This window comes from Lacerta agilis, chromosome 11, assembly GCF_009819535.1.
Source record: "Lacerta agilis isolate rLacAgi1 chromosome 11, rLacAgi1.pri, whole genome shotgun sequence".
In the NCBI taxonomy this organism is placed as follows: domain Eukaryota; kingdom Metazoa; phylum Chordata; class Lepidosauria; order Squamata; family Lacertidae; genus Lacerta; species Lacerta agilis.
Genome location: NC_046322.1, coordinates 44,483,267 through 44,502,998, shown reverse-complemented (window position 1 = coordinate 44,502,998; position 19,732 = coordinate 44,483,267). Strand labels below are relative to the sequence as shown.

At 42.5% G+C, this 19,732-nt stretch overlaps 1 protein-coding gene across 2 annotated transcripts in view; it reads left to right on the top strand.

Moving 5' to 3' along the window:
• Nucleotides 1-19,732, top strand: part of DTWD2 (DTW domain containing 2) — an 85,917-nt gene that overhangs the window by 33,702 nt on the left and 32,483 nt on the right. For both annotated transcript variants that reach the window (XM_033164164.1, XM_033164165.1), the window contains exon 4: nt 12,968-13,157. In XM_033164164.1, coding sequence (XP_033020055.1) covers nt 12,968-13,157 — 190 coding nt within the window. The remainder of the gene's footprint in view (nt 1-12,967; nt 13,158-19,732) is intronic.

Sequence of the window (19,732 nt, the reverse complement as noted above, 5' to 3'; positions counted from 1 at the left end):
CCAGTGTGCCTAAACAAAATAAAACAAATTTTAGACACTCCCAAGAAAATGGCAATTCTCATTGCTACTTTTTACATCTCTGAATCCATTATTCATGCCCTGTTTATTTACTATATGAATTCTTTCACATCTGCTTCTTGGCTTTTTGCTATATATCTGCTATGTATATATTCTCTGTCCAGTAAGTTGACAGTGCCTCACATAAATGTGTGCTTCACTGCCATTTTCTTTGAGTAGGAGTCACCTAAGTTGTTGCGTACATGAAACAATGTCTGCTCACACAGTAAGAAAGGCATGGCCAAACTTGGACCTCCAGCTGTTTTGGGACTACAACTCCCATCACCCCTAGCTAACAGGACCAGTGGTCAGGGATGATGGGAATTGTAGTCCCAAAACATCTGGAGGGCCCATGCCTGCAGTAAGACTTTCCCCAGTCTTCTGCCTGCTCTACGCCACTGCACCCCCTAAATTTGTTTTGGCAGGTTGGGGGAACCCTCAGAACAGGCTTAGGGGATGTGGGGGGTGGGAGCAGTGGGAGGAAAGTCTCACTGCATGAGTAGTCCATGCATGGATACCACCCTATGTTCACATCTAGTATAAGTCTCTGGCTTTGTGTCAGGTTTGCATCCATTCCAAACTTCTAAGTCACATATCCCCTAACTCTGTGGGGGGTGGGGTATATCGATTTTTTTGCCCAGGACTGGTATGAGGAGCAGACCGCAATGTCAACTTCACTCAGCGGTATATCACTGGTGAAACCGCCACCGCTCCTGAGTCCCTCTGCTAGCAGCATCCACTGGAGGGAGCCAAGAGTCCCTTCCTCCAGCAGGCACTGCAAGTAGAGGGACTTATGAGTGGCAGTGATGGTTTCACCAGAGATATGTAAAGGTAAAGGACCCCTGGATGGTTAAGTACAGTCAAAGGCAACTATGGAGTTGCAGCGCTCATTTTGCTTTCAGGCCGAGGGAGCCGGTATTTGTCCACAGCCAACTTTCCGGGTCATGTGGCCAGCATGACTAAACCGCTTCTGGCGCAACGGAACACCGTGATGGAAACCAGAGCGCGCAAAAATGCCGTTTACCTTCGCGCTGCAGCAATACCTATTTATCTACTTGCTCTGGCATGCTTTCAAACTACTAGGTTGGCAGGAGCTGGGACATAGCAGCGGGAGCTCACCCTGTCACAGGGATTTGAACCACTGAGTGAATATATTACTGAGTGAAACCGCCATCCCACTCTGCCATCATATGACACAGAGGGAGAAACAAGCTGTATCGGCAAGGCACCAATACAGCTTTTTCCTCCCTCTGCATCTTTTAAACTGCTCGACTGAGGAGTGTGCAGCTGCCCCTGCCTCAGTCGAGCAGTTAAAGAAGCCCCCAGCCCATGCTGGCTCCCACAAGCAAGCGCTGGGGTGGGGGCACCATGAAACTGCTCCGCTGAGGGGGGCGCGATTGCTGTTCTCAGAAGCAAGCAGTTAAAGGAGCCCTGATGCTCTGCATGCAAGCAGGGAGAGCACTGGGGCTGTCTCAGCTGGGGAGCGGTGATCTTCCCAATTCCCAGTTGAGCTGCGCAAACATGCTGCGTTGTCCCAGCCCGCGAGCCCCTGGGTGAAACCGCCTCAAGGTGAGAGCTGGGGCAATTTCATCCAGTGTCTCGCAGGCAGAGGGCAGTGCATCTTGTTTTTTCAACATCATGGTATATTGCCAAAACGCGATGTTTGGCTGGCGATACACCGCCATGTTGAAAAGCTGGCATTGCCCAGCCCTGCTCTGGGCAATGTGTCATCATCCAGATGTCTACTGATCAGGATGCAAGTTACTTCTCTTTTCTCAAGGAAATAAACCAGGGGTCAGCAACCTTTTCCAGTCATGGGCCGGTCCACCGTCCCTCAGCCCATGTGGGGGGGATGGACTATATTTTTTTGGGGGGGGGGAGGAATGAACAAACTCCTATGCCCCAATAATAATCCAGAGATGCATTTTAAATAAAAGCACACGTTCTGCTTATGTAAAAACACCAGGCAGGCCCCACAAATAACCCAGAGATGCATTTCAAATAAAAGGACACATTCTACTCATGTAAAAACATGCTGATTCCCGGACCGTCCGCGGGCCAGATTTAGAAGGCAGTTGGGCCACATCCGGCCCCCAGGCCTTAAGTTGCCTACCCCTGAAATAAACTATAAATGCAAGAATTAGTATTAGTAACTCCTGAACCTGCTCGTGGAATCTAAGGCATCCCAACCCTTTTTAAGCTACTCTTAAGTGTTCAGCTGTTACCTCATTAATAATAATAATAATAATAATAATAATAATAATAATATTTATTATTTGTACCCCGCCCATCTGGCTGGATTTCCCCAGCCACTCTGGGCGGCTTCCAACAGAAACCAAATACAAAAATATCAAACATTAAAAACTTCCCTAAAAAGGGCTGCCTTCAGGTTTTTTCTGAATGTCAGGTAGTTGTTTATTTCCCTGACCTGTGATGGGAGGGCGTTCCACAGGGCGGGCGCCACTACCGAGAAGGCCCTCTGCCTGGTTCCCTGTAGTTTTGCTTCTCGCAGTGAGGGAACCGACAGAAGGCCCTCGGCGCTGGATCTCAGTGTCCGGGCTGAATGATGGGGGTGGAGACGCTCCTTCAGGTATACAGGACCGAGGCCGTTTAGGGCTTTAAAGGTCAGCACCAACACTTTGAATTGTGCTCGGAAACGTACTGGGAGCCAATGCAGATCTCTCAGGACCGGTGTTATGTGGTCTCGGCGGCCACTCCCAGTCACCAGTCTAGCTGCCGCATTTTGGATTAATTGCAGTTTCCGGGTCACCTTCAAAGGCAGCCCCACATAGAGCGCATTGCAGTAGTCCAAGCGGGAGATAACCAGAGCATGCACCACTTTGGTGAGACAGTCCACGGGCAGGTAGGGTCTCAGCCTGCGTACCAGGTGGAGCTGGTAGACAGCTGCCCTGGATACAGAATTAACCTGCACTTCCATGGACAGCTGTGAGTCCAAAATGACTCCCAGGCTGCGCACCTGGTCCTTCAGGGGCACAGTTACCCCATTCAGGACCAGGGAATCCTCCACACCTGCCCCCCTCCTGTCCCCCAAAAACAGTACTTCTGTCTTGTCAGGATTCAACCTCAATCTGTTAGCCGCCATCCATCCTCCAACCGCCTCCAGGCACTCACACAGGACCTTCACGGCCTTCACTGGTTCTGATTTGAAAGAGAGGTAGAGCTGGGTATCATCCGCATACTGATGAACACCCAGCCCAAACCCCCTGATGATCTCTCCCAGCGGCTTCATATAGATATTAAAAAGCATGGGGGAGAGGACAGAACCCTGAGGCACCCCACAAGTGAGAGCCCAGGGGTCTGAACACTCATCCCCCACCACCACTTTCTGAACACGGCCCAGGAGGAAGGAGCGGAACCACTGTATAACAGTGCCTCCAGCTCCCAACCCCTCTAGCCGGTCTAGAAGGATGTTATGGTCGATGGTGTCAAAGGCCGCTGAGAGATCCAGCAGAACTAGGAAACAGCTCTCACCTTTGTCCCTAGCCCGCCGGAGATCATCGACCAGCGCGACCAAGGCGGTTTCAGTCCCATGGTGAGGCCTGAATCCCGATTGGAAGGGATCCAAATGGTCCGCTTCTTCCAGGCGTGCCTGGGGTTGTTCAGCAACCACCCTCTCAATCACCTTGCCCAAGAATGGTAGATTTGAGACTGGGCGATAGTTGGCCATATTGGCCGGGTCTAAAGATGTTTTTTTAAGAAGCGGTTTAATGACCGCCTCTTTCAGCGGGGCTGGGAAGGCTCCCTCACAGAGGGAAGCATTCACCACCCCGCGCAGCCCATCGCCCAGCCCCTCCCGGCTAGCTTTTATAAGCCAGGATGGGCAAGGATCAAGGAGACAGGTGGTTGGTTTCACTCGTCCAAGCAGCCTGTCCACATCCTCAGAGGTAACAGACTGAAATTGATCCCACGCAACTGGACTAGACAGGACTCTGACACTCTCCCGCCCTGGCCCTGCTCCCACGGTGGAGTCTATCTCTTTCCGAATCTGAGTGATTTTATCTGCAAAAAACTTTGCAAACGCATTGCAGGAGATCTTGGGGTCCGTACACTGTGTTTGTATCTATTGAGTTTTCCACCAGTTTGGGAATTATGATGATGATGATGATTGTTTATTGAATCTAAATAGTGCCCTATATTCAAGGGTCTCAGGGCAGCAACCCAATAGCCTCCCCTCCTTTCTGACTTATGGCTAGCATAAAGACCTTGTGCATCCTCCCTGGTCCCCTAGTTTTTGGTCCTCTAACCAGAGCCATCTTCAGAACAGAGTGCCCTTTGCACTAACCTCTCTTGTCATTTATTGGGCTTCTGTCTTTAGTGAAGTTCTAGCCCAGTTTATCCTGCTTCCACCTAGGTAGTTGCACTCCCTAGTCTGTCACTATTTAGAGAATTGCCACCTGAGGAATTCTGACGCTGAGTCACAACCACTGAATGAAAAGGCCCTGGAAATGTGCGTTCAAGGTTTGGAGGTATAGTAAATGTGATGGTATGAGCGGGAAAGATAAGATGTTTTGAGAAGTGCAGAGAAATGAAGTAAAGCACACCCCAGCCCAAAGGCACGCTGAAGCAGCATAACATGCACCTCAAGATCAAATTTTAGATTTCATAGTGTGCCTACTATTGCTCAGTGTAATCTTCTGGCAGAAATCTTTTCAAAGAAATGTTATTAACTTCATAGCACAGGGGGGGGAAACACCAAGCATTTTATCTATTTACCGTCATGCTTAATTTAAAGTATCCCATAAATAAATAAAGCCATATCCTGTAATGTATAATACTTTATTTAATTATCATTGTGTATTTTTGGCCAAGTGCTTGTTCTATTATTCATCATGAAAGTCCTGATGAAGTAGTGAAACTATTATTCTAGGATTTACTTAACTCTTTTGAGAAATATTTTTACAAGCATTTTTAAAACCATCAATGCTATTTCAGATGAACAGCAGAGTATCCTAATACAGTGGTACTTCGGTTCTCTAATGAAATCTGTTTGGCTTCCGAAATGTTTGGAAACCGAGGCGCAGCTTCCCATTGGTTGCAAGAGCTTCTTACACTCAGCGGAACCCACGTTGCATGTTCGGGTTCTGAAAAACATTCAACAATGGAAGCATTTACTTCCAGGTTTTCGGTGTTCGAGAACCGAAACGTACAACAATGGAGCGTTCAGGAACCAATGTTCCACTGTACTTTAAAGCAAACACTACCAACAGATTAGTAATAAAATAATCAATTTTTCCTGTCATTAACTTATTTTATTGGAGCTTCTAGGGTGATTTTGCACTTGGTTAAGCAAACTTTTGTGCTAATTAAATTCTTTGAAAGCCATTTTTCGATATTATCATAGCTCTGCATTTTTACTTTTTAAAAAGTTAAAATGAGCCCATTTGTATTTTCTGATATCTCTTATGTATACTGTATATCCTCCCTTTGTTATTTTAGCTTTTTTAAAGGTTCCCCCAAGACCTTCAATTTTAATTTTAATAAATTAAAATGCTATTGATGTTTCAGAAGTACTTACAAGAACAAACTCTTCATATTTTGTGCAGACGAAAAGCAAAACCAATCTAAATCTTCAAAATTCGTCACAGATCAAACTGAAAAAAATCAATCTGAAAAGTTTTCTATAAACTTGCAGCACTGAACAGCCGAAATACAACAAAAATGTATTAGAAATGAACAAGTTCAGTGGGGGGGGGGGGACACATTGAAAAGTTGCTGAGACTTTGCAGAATGGGCAAGAGTTTACCTCTCCAAATTCAAGGTGGAAGCAGCATTTTTGGAATGCTCATGTCTATAGAGGAAATCTGAAGAAAATGAAATAAATGTAGCTCTCAAGTGCAGTTTTGTGGTGATGGTGCCAACTAATTATGGGATGTATTTTACTGAGTACATCAGCCATAGACAATAAGTATGGTAACTATTCTAGGAAAAATATAACTTTGGAGATAGAGTGCAGAGAGCAATCCCTATCTATGTTACCAAAGTTTGTTTCCTTTTTGCCACAAAGAGATGCCTAAAAATAGAAGAGAATGGCAAATATAATATGGGATTTTCTTTATGAAATATAAGTCTGATAAAAGTAACCTGGGGTCTCGGTCTGTAAGTCATAACTGGCATTACAGCAGACAGCATTTTAGATTTAACAAATTCTGCTCAGGAAAGCGAACTATATCTAGGAATAGCATGAAATCCCTGTCCTTTCTTAGATGAAATTGCATGGCCGTCTCAGCCCTGCCTTAAAAGTGGAACAGCAAAGGTGACACTCTTCAGATAAATGCATCCCATGTGGCATTCTAAGCTGCGAAGAAAAAATATGGTTCTATATAATAAAAATATGGCTTCCAAAACAAAAAGGACTTAGAATTTTAATCTCTCTTTCAAGATGGGTTTTGAAAATTCCCATACTGCCCTACAAGTATCTGTATGCATTCTTAAATGGAAATTCTTCTGCTAATATATCAGCAAAGGAGTCTGGTTTTTTTTTTTTTCAATTTGCCACAACACACCACCCACAAATGTATGAAGGATCATTTATACTCATATCAACCTGGCTCTGCACCAAGATCTTTTGAAACCATTCTGCATGGATTCCATACTGTCTGAGATGGGGTAGGTAGCAGTTAGGGAGAGGCCCTTATCAGTTGTTGCGTCCCACTTACGAATTCTGCTCCCGAGGCTCATCTGGTACCTACAGAGGTGTGTTTTTAGCAGCCAGGGAAAACCTTTAAAAAATAAATAAATCTAGACTCTTTAACTCAGGCATAGGCAACCTCAGCCCTCCAGATGTTTTGGGACCACAATTCCCCTCATCCCTGACCACTGGTCCTGTGAGCTAGGGATCATGGGAGTTATAGTCCCAAAACATCTGGAGGGCTGAGGTTGCCTATGCCTGCTTTAACTTGGGCAATGTTATCCTACTGTTTTTGGTAGTGGTATTTTTTAATAAAAAAAAAATCCTGCTGCACTGTTGGTGGTTGTTCTATTATGTATTTACTGTTTTATATCTTTTTGTATGTGAATCACCCTGTAAATATTGTTGTTGTTATTGTTAATTGAATATATATACCACCCTATACCTGGGCATCTCAGGGCAGTTCACAGAATAAAATCAAGCTATAAAACCACAAAATACCTAATAAAAATAAAAACAACAACCCAATAGCGCCCTCCTCCCCACAAAAAACCCCACATTATAAAAGGACATAGGATGCAAATCAGATTAACAAAAGGCATGGTTAAAAAGGACATTTTTGCCTGGCGCCTAAAGACGTATAATGAAGGCCCCAGGCAAACTTCCCTGGGGAAAGCATTCCACAAACGGGGAGCCACTGCAGAGAAGGCCTGTTCTCGTGTTGCCACCCTTCAGATCTCTCAAGGAGGAGGCACATGAAGAAGGGCCTCAGAAGATGATCTCAGGGTCCAGGAAGGTTCATATGGAAAGAGGCAGTCCTTGAGGTATTGCGGTCCTGAGCTATTTAAGGCTTTATAGGTCAAAACCAGCACTTTGAATTGGGCCCGGAAACTAATTGGTAGTCCATGCAGTTGGACCAGGATCGGTGTAATATGCTCAAACCGTCTTGCTCCAGTGAGCAACCTGGCCGCTGAATTATATAAATCCATTCAATGAATGAATAAATGAATGAATGGGGATATATGAAAATTCACAGAGGGTACCCACCTTGCAGTCCTTTCTTTCACCATGGAGGGAGCAATTCATCATCGCCAAAATGTGCTACCCCCATGGTGCTTTTGACACCCCCGGAGCTAGTTCCAAGGAGTGTGTGAGGAAGAGGTGGGGGGAGCCCCATTGTGCAAGTGAAAGTCATTGTTCATAGCTTCCTCTGATAGGAATCATTTCTTAAATCCTGCCCAGAGAATTTACTCCTCTTTGTTACTGAAAGAATTGGGGCATTTGGACTCCGAGGATGCCCAGTTTCCCCCACTTTGGACAGTGAAGGCATAATCTTTTAAAGTGTCTTAGGGGTTAACGCAGGGGAATTGAGTTTCAAGGATGAATGTCCATCTCAACTCCTGGGGCCGAGGTCCCTTTGCCCTCCCAATAAATTATTTAAGGGGCCTGCCACCCCCCAAGTTGATGGGCATTGCCATTCAAATGGTGTGCATGTGCTGTGTCTCGTGTTCAATTATGTGGGTCGGGGCTTAACCTGTGCCCCGCCAATATTATATTCAAGTTGGCACACCTGGTCCGTCTACTGTGCAGCTCAAAGGATTCCCCCATAAGTGGAAACACCATTTTGCCATTGAAATTATTTTGAGCAAGGATGGGGGCCTTTTTTGTCCTGGTGGGGTGACCCTTATCTGTCCCCACCCCTGCAGGCCAGCTCTGACAGTAGCAGGACAAGCTACCTGTCAGTGACTCAGCATATTGATGTCAAATGACTGACAGGTGACTTGTCCCATCCACCTGTCAGAGTCCTTTGCACGTGCTTGCAAAGTGTCTGGCAGCCAGTTAGTTGTCCGGCACATGTGAACCACAACAGAAGGGGCATGGCCAGCCCTATGCTTGTCAGCACCAAGTATATGGTTAGCAATGCTGCTTTCTGCAGGGAATCACTGTGCAATCAAGTTCACCATAGGTATTTGCTCTTGCAGCTAACACAGCCACACCCCTACCTGACCCACACTTGATGTTACATATAATGCCAGGTGTACAGCAGGTAGGTGGTTTGGGGTACGATGGCCTCATGGGCCAAACAGCCCTGTGGGCCAGAGGTTGCCCCAGAGGTTCTCTGGATTTTGTGGTGGGATGAATTGGACCTTAAAAACATTACAAAAGAGAGCACATGTGCTCACAGCTCTGTTGTCCCTACTACCCCTTCTGATTGCTTCCTGAGTCCTAGCAGACAAGGGCTTAGTGCTTGTGCACACGCCAGATATCAAAAGCTGAGATTTGTGACCTTGTTAGTTTGATTAACTTTATCTTACTATGTGAAAAGTATGTTCATTTTGGGGTTGGGAGGACCAAAGAATGGAGCATGTGCCTGTGTATGTAGACCAGTTCTGTGAAACATGCACCACTTCTGTGGAGACATTTCCTTCTGGCTTCTCATATCAGTTGAGGACTATGATAAAGGCACAAAACCCACTTTCATTTATTTTTAGTAATGCTCCGTCCTTAGCGGCTGGAAAATGCTTGAAGTGGAGTACCTCTACCTCAATCAACGCTTTCAGTTTGTCCTCAGTTTACATTGAAGCAGCTGCCGGGCTTTTCTCAGCCTCTTTGAAGCACATAAGGCTCAAGAGGAAAGTCCTTTCTTTGTAAGAAAATCACGTGTATATAGAATGCAACTTTTATTTTCCCCCTTACATCCCAAGATGTAAGATCTTTACAAATCTGACTCTGATCTGGAGGGGCAGGGGAATGTTGAATTTTGGGGTTCCCCCTCCCTGTGATTCCTTGAGTCTTGGGAACTTCAAAAAGGATGAAGCAACTCTGATTGAAGTGGGATTTACTATTAAAACACCTGCCACTGCAATATCTTTGTTTCATAATGGTGTTACAGTCTTCTATGGATTCACTCCTGCATAGGTTGGTATTGTAGGACAGGTTTTTTTGTTTTGTTGATTTAAGTAATCTCTATGTTAAACGCAGACTATTGAAGCTTTTATTTTAATAGTTAATACTACTGTATGATTGGGTCAGGGATGAATGTCTTCTCAGGATCTCCCTCAGCTCAGTGATTCTGTAGTTGCAAGCCTTTGGCTTGTGAATATGGAGGACTTCAAGAATGATCAAACCAATTTCTTTTGCTAAGTAGATAGCCTTCTCCAGGTCTGTTAAGTATCTTTTCCTAGTTGGTAAAGCATGATTCTCTTAATCTCAGGTCGTGAGTTTGAGCTCCATATAGGGCATAAAGATTCCTGCATTGCAGGGGTCTGGACTAGATGACCCTCGTGGTCCCTTCCAACTCTGCAATTCTATGATTTTAATGTAAGCTAAGTAGCAGCTGACATATTGAGGTGGCAGTGCTTACCCCGACTTCCCGACAGCTGTGTCACTGCTGATTACTAGGAGGAACAGACCACAGCGGAGGAAGCCGCACGGACGCCTGTAGCAGCGCGCCCAGGGGCAGGGTGAGCCACCCATAGGGGTGGGGTGGGGTGCACCTCCCCCAGAGTCTGCTTGCTTTCTCCCACTCGGCCATCCTACAGCTAGGGGGGGGAGAGGCAGAGGGCAGACCATTTGGGCAGCGCGGAGCCTGCACACTCCCAAGCCACTGCGTCTCTCCCACTGCAGGCCCCACAGTGAGTGCCACCTAGCATTTCGTCACCCCCCTCAGTGGTGACACCTTGCTTGTCAGGAGGTCAGGTGAATGCTGCTGCTGAACTCTGCCGTCCACTACTATTTAGCACCATAAGTTGTCACAGAAACTTACTAGAGTGGGGGGGGCATGCCTTTCTTCTCCCCTATCCTGGCTGGAGGTGGTGTCAACAAGCCTTGTTGGTCTGTGGCAGGAAGAATAACAAAGAACCCTATAGCACAATAAAGAGCAACAGAGGTATTATGAAATAAGCTTTGCGGGCTAGAGTGCGTTTCATCACATCCTGGCAAATGCGTACATAACTGTACCTCGGTGGTCCCTCGGGTTACATACGCTTCAGGTTACATACTCCGCTAACCCAGAAATAATGCTTCAGGTTAAGAACTTTGGGCAGCAGGAAGTCCCATTAGCTAAAGTGGTGCTTCATGTTAAGAACAGTTTCAGGTTAAGAACGGACCTCCGGAATGAATTAAGTACGTAACCAGAGGTACCACTGTAGAGGAAAAAGTGTAAACTGTGAGACCAGAGGGAAGCCTAATGTAAAATTTAAATTGTGCCAAGGTTAAAGGCATGTAAAATAGGCACTGTGGCCATTCATAAAGTTGTGTTGATGAGAATGCAGATATCCTGGCATAGATATGAATTAAGAAGTCATCATTAAATGTGTTTAATGCACTGTTCGGTGTCCCTAAATCTAATCTAACAACAACAACAACAACAACAACAACAACAACAACAACAACAATAATAATAATAATAATTTTTTATTTGTGCCCCGCCCTCCCCGGCTGGAGCTGGGCTCAGGGCGTTTAACATCATAAAACTATCACAGTATACAAAGAACATAAGAACAAAAAAACAGGCAATCAATTAATTAAAATACACCTTAAAATTAGTTCAGAGCAAATTAAAATCTGGACAGATGGCAGTCCACAGGTAAAATTGTGAGTGGTTAATATTCTCCAGGGCCAAGTGTTAGCACTGGTCTTATAAAGGACCTGTGAGCGGGCTGGGAGGCCTCTTTAATGCTTGTTCTTATACAGAAAGAGAAGAATCAGACTGAACCCCAACCAAAGGCCTGGCAGAACAGCTCTGTCTTGCAGGCCCTGCGGAAAGATGTCAAATCCCTGGGGCTTTGGTCTCATGTGAGAGAGCGTTCCACCAGGCCGGGGCCATGGCCGAAAAGGCCCTGGCTCTGGTCGAGGCTAGTCTAATCTCCCTGGGGCCTGGGATCTTCAGGGTGTTATTATTTGCAGACCTTAAGGTCCTCCGTGAGGCATACCAGGAGAAGCAGTCCCATAGGCTGAATGCAGCCATTGGATCATTTTATAGCAACCGCCACTCCCTAATGTCCATACATGGTTTTTGCTGCCTCTGAAGGAATAAAACTGTTCCACCATTTTATGTTTTCTTCTTTGTTATAAAATGGTTGGCTGCTTCCTCTTTTTTTTTAGGGGCTCTTCTCTTCGAAAAGGTCTACATTATACAGGAGGGTTCGAAGCTAAGCCCGAGAATTTGCCAAAGTGAAATGAAACTTATAGATTTAATGGGGGGGGGGAGAGATGTTTGGGGAAATGGAAACTATACCAAGGTTCCACTTCCCCCTCTGATTGACTAAGACATTTAGGGAGGGACTTGAAATAATTTATATATAGGGAAGAAAGAGAGAGAGTGGGGAAAATGCTATAGGGGAGAGAGAAAGAGTTGGGGCATAGGAAGCTAGCACCATTGGAGCAATGTAAAAGGAAAAGCCTAAAGAGAAGATTGCAAATGGAAACAGTCACTGAAATCTGAAACAGATGGATATTGATAAACACAGTCTTGTCTGTGTTTAGGATCAGTTTGCCTTGTATTGTTACTATGCTCTAACGGGGAATTGTTCAGTTGTGGTTTTTTTAAAATAGGTGTTTCTTTAAGAACATATTTTTCCAGAATGTGTTACCATATAAAAACCATAAGTTGAAAATGGTGCTTTTTTGAGTTTAAACAGCCCGACCCCATGCCCAGAAGAGAGGGTTAACTGAGACATTAAAAAATAATACTTCCAAAGATCAAAGAGCTGTTTAGTGAAGGCAGCCAAGGAAAGAAGACACCTGATTGCTAACAGTGGAGAAGTCAGCAAAAAAGGAGGGGTTGGCAGAGCTGGTTTGCTTGTTTCCCGTCCCTCTCCTGGGGACGTCTGGTCCATCACACCGCTCTTTGCACACCAGTGTTGTTCTGCCTCCAAAGGCTAATAGCTTTCTTCAGTCTCATTTACCAAGTTGATGGGAGTGCAATGAACAGGTTTCTTTCCCCATGCATGTAGGTAGTCCTTGAGAGAAAATGGTGTTGGGTGGAATTATTTGGGGAAGACTGTAAATAAGTAGCTTCATTCCGATGAATGAAGAATTGGAGTTTCCTAAACCAGTGGGGCTAAGTATGTTGAACAGATTTGATATGTGTGAATACTTAGAATCCAGGTTTATCATGAGGTGAGATGGGATAGACAGGATCGAAACAGATGAGCAAGTTCTATATTTGTACTCATCAGAAAGAAAGAAAGAAAGAAAGAAAGAAAGAAAGAAAGAAAGAAAACAAACACTCAAGTCACCTTTTCAATATTTGTGTAGGTACCCTGAGCTGGCATCTGTGTGCAGAAATAAAAATACCTTAGTATTATATCCTGGAGCTGGAGCAGCAAATTTGGAAGAGGTCGACTTGAGCTCACCTGATCCCTATGTGATCATTATCATTGATGGAACATGGAGCCAGGCCAAAGATATATTCTTCAAGAACACCCTTTTTCGAATACCTAAACAGGTAAGTTTTAACGCTCAGACTTAAAAATGAAGTGTGCTACTGCCTGAGTCAGTTCCCTTTGCAGACTTGCAGACACCTGCAACAGAGCATTTGTGTAGACCTTTTATTATTAATTTAATATGGAAAATGCTACTCCAAGAGCCCCCTCTGCACATTATGCATGGAACTGCTAAAAGTTGTTACTGTTGTTGTTGTTGTTGTTGTTGTTGTTGTTGTTGTTGTTGTTGTTGTTGTTGAAAACAGTTTTTTTTTAAAAAAAATAATCATTGGGGTAAAATTATTGGAAGAGATGCTTGAATAACTCAAGACTGGAGTTTTTGCTGACCAACGGCTTTACATATTCACATGTTAATGTAGTAGGAGGGTCCGCGACTCCTTTTAGTAGCTGAAATACTAGTCCTGTTTCATGTTGTTTTTACTCAACTATGCATGTGATCAATACCATGACCTAAGAGAATTTTTCACAATGATGGCTTCTGCAGCAACACCTGGTATAATCTCTTTATCAAAAGTTATCTTCAGCAAAGGTAACCTTTGGTTACATTGACAGTAGCCCTTGTGTGCTTGATAGAAATTCCACATTTAGTATGCTGTAAGCCTTTCTGACAGGTTTTAGATCAGGCTCAGAAGTCCAAGGTCAGCAACTCACAGAAGTATAGAAAACTGCCTTATACAAGTCAGATCATGGGTCAGTCTAGCTTGATAGTATCTTTATACTGACTGACAGCAATTCCACGGAGTTTTAGGCAGGAGTCTTCCCAGCCTTATCTGAAGATGTCAGGATCCGAACCTGGAACCTTCTTCATGGAAAGCATTTACTGTACCACCGAGATGCAGTTCTTCTCTAAACCACAAGCCTTTTAATATTAGCGTAATACAAATTTATTTAGTTATTTTGTTTATAGAAGAATATTGCATCCTGCTTTTCTCCTGCGTTTGAAAACTACCCTGGCTCCAAGAAGGGGTTGCAAATGAAGTATAAAACCACAAAGGTAAAAACCAAAATACTATTATCATTAAAGCAGTTGCAAAAAAAAGCTAAAAGCAGCACACACAAAAACCCCACAGGGCACAAAGAACACAGAAACTGGAGGTAATGGTAAATTAATTAAATTGATCAACAGCAGAATCGAAGGCTTTTTCTCCTTCTTTGAAAAGAGTATTCAAATGCCAGTGGAACACAAATAGAGGAGAAAGGAACAGTGGAGAGGGGAATTCCTGACAAAGGAAAAAAGAAAGGCAAAGTGACATATGTCCAGATTTGTACTTCTACTGAGATTCAAGAATAGAGGCTAGAATGGAGGTCTGTGAATGGAGTGCCTTATATCTCAATGTATGGCCTGGCTAACCCAATTGGTTAGAGGGTGGTGGTGATAATGCCAAGGTTGCAGGTTTGATCCCCAAATGGGACAACTGCATATTCCTGCATTGCCGGGGGTTGGACTAGATGATCCTCAGGGTCCCCTTTCAACTCTACAATTCTATGATTTGATAGAGGTGGAATACTGATCGTCCGTGTAGTGTTCCAAGTGAGTAAGAATATATATATATTTTAAAAAAAGATTCTCTACCACAAGCCAGGTTTATTACCTTCTCATCAGTTTAATGTTTGTTTTGCTTTTGTTTATTAGTTTTATTAATTTCAGAGTGGTTTTCATGGCTGAAATAAAGCCTGAAAGAAGAGCAACTTAAGTTAAAGCATTATATAGAGACATTTAAAAATAAAAATGAATTAATGCATCGTTCCAGCTCACAAGCTCCGTTAGTTAAGCTGGTCCCTATCTGCTGTAAAATTCTCGTGCAATTTATTATCACGTTCCTTCCGCATATCATTTTTATTCTTCTGTTACAATTTCTTTTTTAAAAAAAAAATTGCTGAAGGTTTTGCCCGTATGTGGAACGGGAACCATCAGTACAGTTCTGAGTTTGGTCATCTTAAGCATGGTGAACGGGTGGCTGAGAATTTTGTCAAGTGAACCTAATTGATTATAGGTTGTTTGTTCCTTGCCCCCCCCCCCCACTGGACGGATCTAACCCTTGAGGGAAGCAGGCACTGAAACAGTTTGGAGCCAGGTTTTTCAGTTTGAAGGGAGAGAGAATCCAATAAGGAATGGCGGAGTTTTCAGGTGTGTGTTGGCGTGTTTAGTGCATTGTATGAAATACAGTGGGGTGCAAGGGTTGTGGACGCTGACTTAGAAGATCTGCTCCCTGTTTAGGAGTGCATGTTTTCTTCCAACACAGGCTGCTTATATATTTGTAAAATGAAACAAATATCACAAAGACACCCTAAGTCCCCAGTGCGCATTCAAAGGGTCTAAATCCTGTAGCATCGCTACTGGAACTTTCCACTACTTGCGGGGTAGGGAACATATTATCTTGCTGTTATTGATGTACTATTAAAAGCAGAAAACCTTGAATCCACATATAAAAGAAATACAGCCATACCTTGGTTTTCGAACAGCTTAGTTCTGGGATGTTTTGGCTCCCGAACGCCGCAAACCTGGAAGTGTGTGTTCCAGTTTGTGAGCTATTTTTGGAAGCCGAACGTCCGACGAGGCTTGCAGGAGAAACCGCACTTTGGTTTGCGAACGTTTTGGAAGTCAAACGGACCTCCGGAACGGATTCCATTCGACTTCCAAGGTACGACTGTATAGGATGGGGAATTAATAAGTCTAGCACTCTCTTAGCCAGTTTAGGAATGTGTTGTGCTTAAAACTATTTAGTTGTGACTGTACACCTCCCTTTTTGGTTTGAAGGAACTTGAAGTCATGGTTCAGGAGAGTCTGCTATTAGTAGGTGCAGACAGTAGAAGGGAACTACTATTGCAAATGCTATTTAATAATAAAATCCTTTCTATTCATGGCATGCTTTTTTGAGAGATACTTTTAAACAACATAACAGATGCAGGGAGCTCTCAAATCTTACTGTATCAACTAGCAACATGAGTTGTCTATAAGGAAATTGTTTCCACTCATTCATAAAGGAGCGGCTTAAGGAAATGAATATCCCATACAACTAGGGCAAAGTTTATATGTACTGTACTGTGTTACTAAGATATTGGTCCACACTCCCCTCAGGCATGAATAGGCTAAAAATTATTAAGAACCAATAGCTACAAATATTTTGCCTGTTTGCTGTTGTTGCAGAACCTGAATACTCGTGATGTGGTCAGTTCTCACAGTGAAAATTGAATATGGTCAGAGAGAGTCAGTCAGAGGTTGGCATGTAAGAAAATGAATATTTCAGTTGCTTTGCTGCACTTCCAACACCTAATTCAACCCTAGCTTTTTAATACAGTAAAACTACTTAGAATGGTTGGGTCATGGCATGGTAAACAAATATTTTTGGCTTGGTGAAGGGGAAACAATCTTACAGTTTCTTCAACATTTATCACCAGTTGACCATAATATTTAACCTGTCAAAGGTGTGTGTGTGTGTGAGAAAGAAATTTGCTAACCTGTCAGTGCTAAACTCAAACTAAGAGCTTTCTAATAACTTTATTCATTAGCTGAAATCTCTTCGGAACTGTGCTAAACAGCTGAAAATGAGACATAATAACTGCCTGCAAAGTTCATAATAATGTTCTTTTTCATGAAATTTACATCTGAGGACTGTAATATCCGGCTGCTGCTATCGGTAAAAGTTATTGTTGCATGAACTGCAGCTTCCTTTTATGGCCCCAGAGATCAGCCAAACACGGGTTTAAAAAGCATCTCCCATATTTTACTGCCATTAATACAAAGGTTATATTATGACACTATTTTCTTATAATCAAGCTGTCTAACCCTTTGAGAGTAACCTGTATAACACAGAAGTAAAGCGCAATCCATGCTTTGCTTCTGCACAAATTGTGCAGTATTTCTCTTTGCTCTAGAGAATTACTAAGATCTTCTTCTTTCAAAATAAGTTCTCTTTTTCTGCCAGCATTTATTTGCTTCTGAAGTTGTTGAAGCATAGTTTTTATTACTAGAAATAATTTAAATTTTAATATAACAGTTGCCACACAGAAACTTGCAGTAGTTGCAGATTGCACTTTTGCCAAAAAGTACACCTGAGCAAATGTGTGTGTTGAGGCCAGAACTTTGTTACATTAAACACAAGTCCATCTCTAAAATGACAATTGTGTGTTTAATTCCCTTCTTCTCTTTCATAATGCCTCCAATCCTATATTCACTTAACCTAGGAGTAAGTCTCATTAAATTTAATGGTACTTACTTCTGAATAGAAATGTGTACGATAGTATGCTAAAACAAACCACATAGTACATTTTTCTCCCATTCCTAGAAGCAGATAACTCATAAAACACTTTCAGGGTAATACTTGGAAGATGATAGATAGATAGATAGATAGATAGATAGATAGATAGATAGATAGATAGATAGACAGACAGACAGACAGACAGACAGATAGATAATTTTTAATGAAAAATATGTCAAACCTCCCAGATCTAGAAACTTCAATTGTTTGTTAACAATGCAGCAGACGTTTCAGCTGTTTGATAATTTTTGATATAGTTTGATACTATGTTTTATATATGCTGTAAGCTACCCAGAATGGCTGGGGAAAACCAGCCAGATTGGTGGGGTATGATGATGATGATTATGATAATAATAATAATAATAATAATAATAATAATAATAATATATTCATATGCATTTGTTCACACACTTTGAATTGGAATCAGTGATACTGAAAACCTCAGAGCTGTGGTTTGTTTTTTGTGTATTCAAAATGGTTGACATACATATCTGTAGCAGAGGTAATTATCTATGTTGCGATGGGGCTGGCAAATAATTGCTTGCTACCAAAGGTACTTAAGTGAATTTGAACCTTATCCAATTCATAATCAGAGTATGACTTCTGAAATCAATGGACTTCTGTGTGACTTAGCTGAATGTCACCTAAACTTCCTGGTCCCCATATAACTCTGCTTCACTAATTATTGGTCATTCTGATGTTTCTGGGGTCATGAGTAGCAGTTAAGGGATGTCTTTCCTTAGAGAATCCTAGATACTGCTCATTTATTATTATTATTATTATTTAAGTGGCATAATTGGGATTGAAAAGATAAAGGCCAGTCTTCTATCTGGTTTTTAGTTTTCTATATAGGGAGAGCTTTTGATGGATATTTCTACATTCGGTCTCCACCTTCAGCTACAAGCAGTATATAATACAATCACAGTTGCATGGTGTGAATCTGCTGATTGTGTGGCTCAGTTTTTAGTGTGCTGTTCAGCCTTATGGACCTGAGTGGATGGAGGAGAGAGGCAATTGTTTAGAGTTAAAATTTTCATTAAATTGTTGGAAGCTGCTTACATGCGTAGTTCTCATTCTTGTTTCAGATTTATTGCTGTTTATCTTGCAGGTGTTGATCAGACTTTCCATAGAAGAGCTTATAATTATGGTTTAAGCCTTTTTCAGGCTTAATAAAATGCAATAAATAAAATGCAAGATTCCTCTCATTTTCTTGTCCTAAAGTGTAAGTGTTGCATATTCCAAAACGCATAAAGAATGTTCTAGGACTATAACAAAACAGTTTCCCCATCTTTCTCCTTTTACATGTAAATTATGTATATGCATTTTGTATTTCAGCATACGAGTAATTCTAGCATACTATTTTTGCAAACAGCATTTCTTGCAGATAATCACATAAAATTACAGGTTTCTAAATGTATCCTCTGTATGAGAGATTCTGTTTTATTTTCAGGATAAGGAGTACATTTTATCTAACATAGCCTCCCACCCTTTCCTATCTTACATTTTTGCAGAAGTTAGTTCTGCTAAATTCAGTGGGATTTGCCATCTAAAAAGTGCCTCCAGCTTTTGTGTATTTCCCCCCTCCTCCTACTGTTCTCAGATTCTAAATAGTGCCATTTGAATATAGATATAGAAGAGGATAAGATTCCTCTTAGTTTACAAAATACATTTTGAATGGGGTGTTTTTAGTGTATTTCTGTTTCCACTTGGTTTTAATGTATCTATGTGGGAGTTGTGGTTATTTTGGTCTGTTTTTTGGTTGTAAGTTGCTTTGGGTTGCCCTGGGCAAGATAAAGTGGCTGACAAATTTAATAATAATAATAATAATAATAATAATAATAATAATAATAATAATAATAGATCAATGCAGGTGCATAGAGTATTGCATGCATGAAGCTTCAGAAAACCAAGTTGACAGAGCTTGAAGAAACAAGATAATGTCTAGAAAATCCCGGACCATTTGACTACTCAGTTCTAAACTCTTGTAACTATGTCTGAATAATGTTATTATTCTGTGTGACTGACTTTTATATCTGTCTGGGAAAAATGCATTTTTTCAGTTAGAATAGGTCACTGGTCGCAAATCTTTTGAAGACCGAGTGCCCAAACTGCAACCCAAAACCTACTACCATAATTTATCGCAAAGTGCCAACACGGCAATTTAATATGGCAATTTAATTAATATACCGTAATAAAATGAGTGGGGGGGGGGGCCTGCCAAACACACACGCCTTATAAACGCTTCCTATGGCACGTGGAGCAGAGACACACAGAGTTTTGGGGGGGACATTGCCCAGAGTTTTTTTGGAGGGGGGAGA